At 51.4% G+C, this 10041-nt stretch overlaps 1 protein-coding gene across 1 annotated transcript; it reads right to left on the reverse strand.

Moving 5' to 3' along the window:
- Positions 1-864: 864 nt before the first annotated feature.
- UCN3 (urocortin 3) lies at positions 865-6423 on the reverse strand. The gene is made up of 2 exons (XM_027595343.1): positions 6342-6423; positions 865-1561 (listed from the first exon to the last, which is right to left on the reverse strand). Exon 2 carries the CDS (start codon positions 1553-1555, stop codon positions 1058-1060), a length of 498 nt encoding a protein of 165 aa, XP_027451144.1. The 5' UTR covers positions 1556-1561; positions 6342-6423; the 3' UTR covers positions 865-1057.
- Between the last annotated feature and the right edge of the window lie 3618 nt (positions 6424-10041).

A 10041-nucleotide genomic window follows, 5' to 3' on the forward strand; every position in this document is an offset into this window, starting at 1 on the left:
ATCAGAGTTCTTGCCGATGTCACTTTTTAGTGGACTTTTACTCGTATTAAAACTTCTCATCTCTGAATCCCTCCTATAATTTTTTACGCCGGTTGCTATCACTTGGCAGTTCGTCGCTCATACCGTCCCTGGTGGTATTTGCTACTTTTCAAGTCGGGGTTCCCATCCTTACGTGGCATGCTGACTCGAGAGCAGAGGCCTTGCCTCCCCCGCTAGCCTCTCCCACCAGGCCTGGCGTCGGCTGGGCTGTTACCGCCGGGCCAATAAACGCCTCTCGCCGGCCTAGTGGCCCTGTGCCCAGCCATGGCGGGCGAATAACTGAAAGCCCCCTCCCTACCTAACCCGGTGCCCGTTCTACAGCAGACCCTAGGCTGGGCCTCCTGGGCCGGACCAGGCCATGCACATGGCTCTAGCTTGAGTGATGCCTGGTGGAGTCCTACCAGCTTGGCCTTTCCAAGCCTTTCTTTACCCCTGCTAGAACCTCCAAGAACCTTTCCATCCCAGGAGAGATCAGGAACGGACTCCTCCGCTGCCTCTCTCATTCACCTCCCCTTTTCCACGCTCAAGAGACGTGAAGGCCAATGGCTGAAGGAAGAGGAACCGAAACCAGCCCGGGGGTGCGGAAGCCATCGGTTTTAATGGGCGTGAGAGGGGAGGGAAGGGGTCTGAAGTCAGGATGGTGAGGTGCGGATGGGGTGGTGTGTGGGCAGGAAGGAGCGCTGTGCGTCCTGTTCCCAGGCACGGGTCGTGGAGGAAGAGCAGGACGGCGGCGACCTTTGCCTCGCTGCCGGCGAGGAGAGGAGAGACGGGAGAGACATCCGACGAGGGAGAGCGTGAAGGGCCTCACGTCTGCGCAGGTGGGACAGGCCTGCGCTTGTGTGCGTGTGCGCAGAGGAGGGGCTGGGCTGCAGGTGGGAAGGGAGCAGAAGGGCCGAGCGGTGAAGCAGCCTGGAGAACCCGACCCATCCCCGCAGGTACAAAGCGGCCGAACCGGCAGCCCCTGGCCCTCCACCCCGGCCTCCGTCCGTGTCCGCCACCCTCCTGCAGGCCTCTGTTTCTACTTCTTACGCCCAATCTGGGCCATCAGGAGCGCGTTGGCAGCTGCCTTGGCCTGCAGGTTCTTGGCCTTGGCGATGTTGAAGAGGATGTTCATGATATTCGTGGGGACGTCGAGGGACAGCGTGAACTTGGTGCGCCGGTCACCCTTGGCCTGGTCCGGGTACAGCCTCCCCTTGGGCTGAGCTGGGGGCAGGAATCTGTACCGGGCGCTTCCTGCGCCACTGCCGCCCCTGGAGCCTGGGAAGGTCTTCTTCTTGTCTTCTTCCGCCTCCTTTTCGTCGTCCTGTCCTGAGGAGGGCTCTTGGCTGGGCGGGTAGGGCAAGCCTCTCTCGCTCAGCGGCGACGCATCCCCCAGCCGGCTCTTCCTGGCCTCCGACAGGGCTGTGTCAATACAGCTGAACAAGGACTTGGCCCCGCAGGACTTCTGGGAGAGGCCTGGCCGGGGGGCCCCCGGCACCAGCAGCAGCAACAGCAGGAGGTGGGCTGGCTTCAGCATCTCTCCCTGTGGGCGAGAACGGGGTGTGAGAAGGGCTCAGCTCTCGGAAGGACATGGGTTAACATTCAGTAGGGCCTTGGCCATATTCTACAACGGTTCTCCAAGGGTGGCCTCGGGACCAGCCGCAGCACCGGGGAGTTTGTCACCAATGCAAAAAGTTCTCAGGTCTTGCCCCCAGGACGACTAGATCAAAAAGTCTGGGGCCAGCGATCTGGGTTTTAATCAAGCCTTCAGGTGATTCTGATGGTCAGTAAAGTTTGAGTGCCATTAATCGGCTGGTATTGATGGTTTCTATTTCATTCAGTTTTGCTGGTCACCCCTGGCCCTGCAAGATGAATGGCAAATATGCAAGGTGAACATTTCATAGCTTACTTGGGTTGATTTTAGTGGCTGAGTGACGTTTAGTTCTCTTATCCTTAGTGCTGCTGACTCAGTGCGTCCCTATTGCTTGAAGACCATGGTGGGTGGTCCAGTCAGTGTGTGTGAGGCAGCTCCTCAAGACCCATCCCCTGCTGGGCTATCAGCATTCCTCAGGAGCAAACACGTTGTGAATTTGGTTGGCTTTACTACAGAATTTATGAAGTGAGAGTCAGTTTGATCTCTGTGTAGAGACATTAAGTATTTCACAAAAACCACCTGTATTCTCTAGTGTTTAAGATTGATGTGACCTCAGTCCTAAAACTATCAGTTGTCTCTATTATATGTATGTTCTTGGTTATCCATCCGACTGACTGAGAGAGAAATCGTCTGAGAACTAATCCAGGGACACCCATGTTCAAGGACATGCTGTACCAGGAGTGGGTCAGTGCCTTCAAATGCAGGGCAGGTCATGCAATTGTCCAGGGCTAGGAGATGCTCAGAGGCATGAAAAGATTATAGTCTATAGCAACCATTTGAATCTAGTCTTTTATTAAAAAGAAAGAAAGAAAGAAAAAGAAAGAAAGAAAGAAAGAAAGAAAGAAAGAAAGAAAGAAAGAAAGAAAAGGAAAAACCCCTAAATTTAGTGTAGGAGCATGTGGCCATGACAACATCCAGCTCAGTGTCCCTCCTGTACGCTGGCCTGTTTGGGTTCGAAGCCTTCATGGTTGTCGGGCCACCGAGCAGGGGAGAGCAGGGGAGAGCAGGGGAGAGCAGGGGAGAGCAGGGGAGAAGGGCTCCAGCTGGATCATTCCCACCCTCTGCCCAGCCTCCTTTGTAGTAACAGCTCACAGCTGTGTCGGAAGACCATCAGAATTTGGGTTGTGTGGTCACTGTACCTTAGAAAAATGGTGAAGTGGGCAGGATTCACCTCCTGGGTCCTAGGACCAAACCCACCCTGCACCCCAGCACCCTTGGTCTGTCCTGTCTGCACTGTCTCCAGCACTGAACTAAGCACATGAGATTCATTGATTTCACTGTCATCCTTCATCAGGTGTGAGAAAAAAATGTGCGGTCCAAGGTGTGGGATTTCATCAAGCCCCCCCCCCCCCCCCCCGCCCAGAGGAAGGACTGTCGGCTGTTGTGCACGCCCTGACATGCTGACCCCCCACCTCCTCCCGTTCTCAGGATGCTGGGTGATCCCAGGAGGCACAAAGAGTGAAGGGCTGCACTTGGGCTGTTTTACCTGAACTTGGAGTTTATTTTCTGCCTGAGACATCCTTGGCTCCCACAAAAGAAAGCAAGAAAAGCGTGGTTAGCTATGGAACTTGGGCGACTGCTTCTATAAGGTAGTTTTTGAGGAAGCAAAACAAATTGGATAAATAAATCAACACGGGGGTCCTTCTGGGCATTAAGACGGCTAGACTAGTGCAGGATCGTTCTGTTTTCTGCGGTGACAGGCAGAGGTGAGGGGGGCTGGCCGTCTGAGGCTGAGGGCTAGCCTCAGCTCTGCAAAGCATTGTCAACATGACCCGGAGCAGATCATTTCCCAGAAACAGAGTGAGAATGAACCCACGCTGCCTTCCCAACTTCTTTAGGCTGTGAATGGACGGGGCTAGACCTGACCCTTAAACACCCGAGCCTCGCTCTCTCTCTAAAGGGGAATCTCGTGAGACCGCACACACACACACTGACCTGGCAGGTGTTGTGTAGATGCCTAGTGTTTCCCTGGACACTCCTCATTGTGCCTACTGCCTTCCTTTTTCTTTCCCTTAAGAAGCCATGCTGATTTGTTTGTTTGTTATTTGTTTTTACATCATAAAAATTTCTGGCTTATTTTATCACGCAGTTATGAAAAAATAGGCAATCCTTCTTTATATGATCCGAATGCATAGCCTTGCTGTGTCTGGGCATGTGGCGTTGTGCAGAGAAATCAACACAGACTCTGGGGTCACAGAGACCCAGGTTCAAATCCGCCCCATCCTTCTTTGCCTGAGCACTGTGGGCAGATTGCCTGACCTCTGTGCATTTCAATTTCCTCATCCGATAGATGGGGACGGCAGTAACTACCTCATAAAGCTTGCGTGGAAGATGAAATCGAGGTGGAAAACACTCTTGCTCTAGCCAGATACTTAAAAAGAAGGCTGCTTCCTATCTGTTTCCACATAAATCATTTCCAGGTCCTATTAGGATAAGATTCAGTTCATGCATAACCATTTAGGAAACGATATCTGCATCTACGTATTTTTATCTATCTCTCTCTACATCTACATCTTAGATGCCAGGTAATTTTGATCCACTCATTTGATCCTGCAGACCGATATCTTTATTGTGTTGTATTTCTGGCTTTTAGTTTTTGACCGTTTACCACTTTCTCCGTCCTCACCCTGGCAGGCTCCTCCTGCCCTGAACTCAGCATCAGTCAGTTGCTGTCAGCTTTTAGAGTAGTGTAGAATCCCATGAGGGGATTGTTCAAACATGGGCTGCAGGGGTGCCATCCCGGGGGGCTTGTGGATCAGTAGGTTTGGGAGGAGGCCCAAGCATCTACGTGTCTAACAGCCCTCTGGAGGATGCTGATGCTGCGGGTCCATGGACCACACCGTGAGAACCACTTCTCTGGGTGTCCCCGTTCTCCCGTGAGCTTAGAATTGCACGCCAGGTTCCCGGAGAACATTTGACAGGGGCGTATCGACTATCTCTGTGGGAAAATGGACTCGGTCTTTTAATATCATGTTCAGTAACCAAACATTTGGCTTTATCATTTACTGAGGACCCAGTTGCTTGTTGGTTGTTTTGTGTAAAGAGTACGAATCATGGCTTTAGCTGCCTTACAGCTTGGAGGCATCTTGAAGCTTTGGAGTTTCCAAGGGCTTGTAAGATCAAAAGGAAAGTTAAAGACTCAAAACACCAGTTCACGGAGAAAGGGTTAATGCAGGCAGGGAAGTTGTGGAGAGAGCTCAGTTTAGGGTTTTCGGGGCAGAAGGGAAGAAGCTCTTTGCTCCTCAGTCAAGTCTGATTCCCCTCCTACATTCTTTGGATTCTTTTGCCGTCACCCTAGTGAGCGGACACAAAGGTTTAAGAGGTCTCTGCTACCTGCTGTGAAAATGAGCCCCCCACCCCCCCATCTAGTTAGATGGAAGAGGGGCAAAGCTCTCCATCTGTGCTTTTTGGGTTTGGGTACCTGAAACTCCGCCCTTCTTCTGGGTTCTAGCAAGGACTTCTCGAGGTGCTTCTCAGAGCTGTCCAGGGTCCCACCCGAGGACGTGAGGCGGCGAGGGACCTGCGCCACCCCACAAGCCAGAGCACCCCCAGGGAGAGGGTGCGCCAAGGGGAAAGGTTCAGGCAGTGAAGCCAGAAGCAAACAGCTTTGCCCCGTTCCGGCCCGTTTTCCTGCAGCGAGGAGGGCAGGGCTAGTTCCCATATTACCCCATTGGTCTGCCAACACCGGCAAGAAGCTGAATTTAAAAACCATTTTATAAAACTGTGGCTGCACAATCTAGGGTACCGTTACGCATTCCAACGGGTGTTAGAGTAAGGAGCTGTTCTCTTACGGCGGACTCCTGGAAGTCCATGTCACACATGTTCCCACAGATGGCTGAGCCGCTCACCCTCCAGGGGAGCCAGGAGGGTCTCTACGTGAAAGGCTCTTCCCCCCCGAAGAGGGAGGAAGAGGAGAAAGGTTGACCTGTTACAGAGAACGTGTCCCCGGCAGTGCTCACAGTCATCTTAGTTAACCCATTCTCAGCAGTGGTGTGTGTGTGTGTGTTCACTAGATTGTCACATTTGAGGAGAAAATTGCAAATAGGATTTCTCAGAGAACTTGGACATCAAACAGAGACATCAAAATCCATCTTTATGTTCCCTCCCCTTCACAGCTGGTACCAAGTCCTTACAAATGTCTGTCTCCTAACTCTGGTGTCCCCAGCTTGCCAAGGGAGAAAGGAGGCATAGGACCTGGGTTCGAAACCGCCCTCACCCCCTCACCTGCCCCGGGGTCAATCACTTAGCCTCTCTGCGGCCACAGCCTGAGGAGACATTCCATGCCCCACAGGTGTACAGAGAGGAAGCAATACGTGCAAGCACCCTCCTGTTCCTGGGCGGGCGTGTGGGGAATAACAGCCCGTAGTTTGTAGTTTCTATTCACACTCACCTCCCCATTTCTTTGGAAAAATAACATTTGCAAGACCCCACTCTGCCTCCAATCTATTACCTTTGCAAAGCAAGTCTCTCTGTACCAACAAAGGGAGGATGGATTATTCCTTACCTAAAATGCAGGCTGCGGTGTTCCGCACTCTGCTCCCTGGGGCTGGTGCCCAGGAGGGCGCTTGCAGCCTTTGTCTCTCACCCCTGTCTGGTCCCCAGCACGTCCTGCCTAACCCAGGGCAAATAAAGTCATCCTTCATGGACAAGTCCCCAGCCTAAACCTTACCTGTGAGTGGCCTTCGCACTGGGGTAGAAATGCTCAGTGAGGCGGGCGGCAGCTTCAGGAGCAGGAGGTCTGCTCCAGAAACATCCCCTTGAACTTCTGTCTCTGCTGGGGTCACGGCTCCTCCTTTTCTTGTATTGTTCCTAAGTGGGCTGTGATATTTCCTCTCTATGGAAACCACTCCACTCCCTCGTGTGTGTATATATAAAAGTGACAGATTACAGGGTGGATTGTAATCCCAGACGCAGTGTCTACACTGGGATGCGATTCCATTTAAAATACAACCGAACCAGCTGTGTGCGTCACTCCGTGTCCCTGACCCCTCCTACACACCTCCCCACCCGGCCCTCCCTTGCCTCCCACTTCCCCTCCTGCCCTAGCAACTTACTCATTGATAAAAAGAAGAAAATGCGCTGTTAAATTGAGAAGCAGCTCCTTTGAAGGGTTTTATTACTGATCTTAGCTCTTACTGATTTCCGTCTTCCTACATCCCTGTCACTCGACCCCTCCTTTTGGGAATCTGGACGCAGGATCTGCTTTGAAAGTAGAGAAGGTGACCTGAAGTTCATCTGTTGTCTTTAGTCCTTGTGGGTCCTGATGTGCAGTGTTACCTCTGGTTGCTCACAGAGCTCTGTAAGTTTGTGTTCATCAAAGAGCATACGAGAGGACAGGCATAGTGTACCTAGAGCTTCTGATGGAGAATCATTTGAATTTTACCCTTTTTTTCATCCATTCATCCAATATTTTTTGGAGCCCCTGCTCTGTGCCAGGTGTTGGCAGGGCCCTGAGGAATTCAAAGAAGTTTTTCTTATAGACACCACAGTATAGAAAGATATGTAAAAACAGCCTAATTTCAGCGTGGCGAATGCCAGAGTACAGAAGGGAGCATCCCCGTCCTGGAGACTCAAGGTAGGTCATGTGCATCAGGAGAGGAGAGCGGAGGTCCAGACAGAATGGAGGGTTGGGAGGGAGAGAACCAGCAAGGAGAAGGGCTGAGGACGTGGGAGGCAGGCAATGCTGGGTCAGGAGGCTGGCTTCCCACCGGGAGGCACCCGACACCCAGGCGAGGGGGTTTCGATTTCATTCCAAGTACAATGGTGAAGATATAGGCACATTGAGGCAGGCGACCAACCCCCTTGTTTCACAGATCGGGACACTGAGGACACAGTCAGGGTGAGAATCCGGGTCTCCTGTGGCCCCGGAGCTCTTGGAACCTCTGGCTGAAGCCATGCAAGACCCACGCTGTGTCCAGGCCTCTAGGCAAGACCACAGCTCCCCATCCTTGATGGACGTTCTCACCTCCTGAAATTCCTCTAGATGAAGAGCTAAGTGGACTTCTGGAACTATCCCAACGTCTTCATGCTCACAGGTATTTTGGGGAACAAGTAGAAAGCCTTGTGGGGAAGGATGCGAGGCCGCCCAGAGTCTCAGCCTTCATTGTGGATGCGCAGGATTGGACCTCACTGCACCTTCTTCCAAAGGTGCCTGGCTGAGGTTCTCCTGGGATGAGTGGCCACATGAAACTAGAGATCTGACCCAAACTCATTCATTCCCTTGTTTACCCATTCATATATCCGTCTTTGGGAGAAATTCTCTTTCCCCCATTTCAAATAATTAGGCAGTAATGGAATTGGTGTAGGTTGAGGGGTAGATAGTTAAAAACCCCAGTTTAACCCCTTCTCTGACTTTCTGAGCTCTGGGATTCGAGCGAGGTGGTCTTGGGAAGATACCCAACATTGCTACCCCTAGAGTAGAGAGTCTCAGCCTTGGCACTGCTGACATTTTGAGCCCGGTGATGTTGTGGGGGGCTGTCCTAGAATTGTAGGATGTTAGCAGCATCATCCCTTTCCTTATGACATTCCAGAGCACACCCTAGCCTTGCCCAGGTGTGACAACCCAAACTGTCTCCAGCTAGGTCTCCCGGGGACCAAACTGACCTAGTTGAGAACCACTGCCCTAGAAGATGGGATTTAGAAAGAGAGACTGTAAACACTGGCTTCTCCTTTTGCTGATCTGCCCTGTCCCCTCTCAACTTCCTACAAAATCTCTCTACTTAAGTCCCAAGTGCCACAGGACTGGGGAGCCTCTCTTGTCAGGGGCTAGTGGCTGTCCTAGAGCACACCATCCCTTCTCCAGACAGGCAGGCTCATCAGTCCGCATCGGCCCATCTGGGTTGGCCTTGGGGTTGCCGATGGCTCCCAGGAGCTCTCAGCCTGGGAGGAGGAGGGTCCCATGTGTGGTCGCATAGCCCTGGGTGGTGGCTGAGCGTGCAGTCCTAAAGGTGCTTGTCTTAGAGATTAAAACCTCAAGAGCAGTCTGTTTGCTTTACAACCGCACAGCCACTTCTGGCTGCATCTGATGGAGGCTTGGAGAGAGTTGTGGACAGAAGGAAGCCCACTGGTGAGCAAAAGCCCCCGGGGTGTCCTTCCTGGTAAACCCTGGTCTCCGTTCTGTTCCTCTGCTGCTGAGCTCTGCTTGTGCTGTTCTCTGGCCCTGGCAAGCCATCGGTATCTTCCGTGGATTCCACACTAGAATGTCGGTTAGGGATGTAGAGAGTACGTGGAACACGCTGAGCCGCTTCACATGAGAATAGAACCGGCTTACATTTACAACGCTCATATCTCCGAAGCGCTCAGAGCCATTACACATAATAACACAATTAGTTTCTCAACTTCTGAGCGAGGCAGCAAAAGAAAAAGGCAGGGAAAGGAGTTAGGGAATTGCAAGAACACTTGATTTACAGGGGAGAGGATTTACCTTGGTTTCGGGAAAGAGCATTTTCCCTTCTGCCGTAGGGGCTCGCATGGCGATTTGCTTGGGACTAGCGCATTCTCTTTGTATCCTGCTTTATGAAACTTGGGTTAGTGAGCCCTCCCTGTTTTTCTAACAAGGTTGGTACCAAAATAGCATTTGTAGGAACTTGATGAAGGCTTATACGAACACAGAATATTATTGTCAGCCTTACTGTCCAGTCTTCCCCTCACTTTCCCTGATTCTCAGTTTACTTGACTCCTCCATGTCTGGCCAGTGTGTTAATGTCCCACTCTGTGGGTTTCTTATTGTGGGTCCTTCTATCTTTTTGGGGTGTTGGGTACATGCGAGTGTCTGTTTCATCATATGACCGTCTACCCCTTCATGCCAAATAATGCTGATTGTCTTGAAGTCTGCTCTGCTTGGTATCCAAATAGCTATTCCAGTTTTCTGTTGGGTCACGTTCCCTTGGTGCACTTTTCTGGTCTTTTCCGCATCAACATTTTTTTGTCAATGGTACATATTTAAATTTTAAAATAACCTGTATTTTAACAAGGCCTTTAACACACTTGTACTATTAGTGATTACGGGCGTATTTGGATTATTTTCTGCTGTCTCACATTGTGCTTTCTATTTGCCCTGGTGTTTTCCTCCGTCTGTGTTCTGCTGGATTAATTCTTCATTTTCATTTTCCCTCTTATTAGTTTATAATATAAACATTCAAAGCCCCAGTGTTTCCTTGAAGCCCTGCTTTCCCTGTTTTCCACAAAAAACGAACAGCCCACTCTTAACCTGGTAAAATTGTTCTATCTGTTGGGGAGGGGAGACCCGTGCTTTGACTCCTGTTTCCTGCAACGGGCAGGACGGATTTCGTTGTTAATAGTGAGTACTTCTGCAATAATAGCAGGCCCATTACCCCGAGGTCACATCCAGTCCTCGCTGGGAGCAGTCC

This window comes from Zalophus californianus, chromosome 9, assembly GCF_009762305.2.
Source record: "Zalophus californianus isolate mZalCal1 chromosome 9, mZalCal1.pri.v2, whole genome shotgun sequence".
Classification (NCBI taxonomy): Eukaryota; Metazoa; Chordata; class Mammalia; order Carnivora; family Otariidae; genus Zalophus; species Zalophus californianus.

Excerpts from the sequence above, each read along its gene's own strand:
- UCN3 (XM_027595343.1), bottom strand. The coding sequence starts at position 1,555 with ATGCTGAAGCCAGCCCACCTCCTGCTGTTGCTGCTGCTGGTGCCGGGG.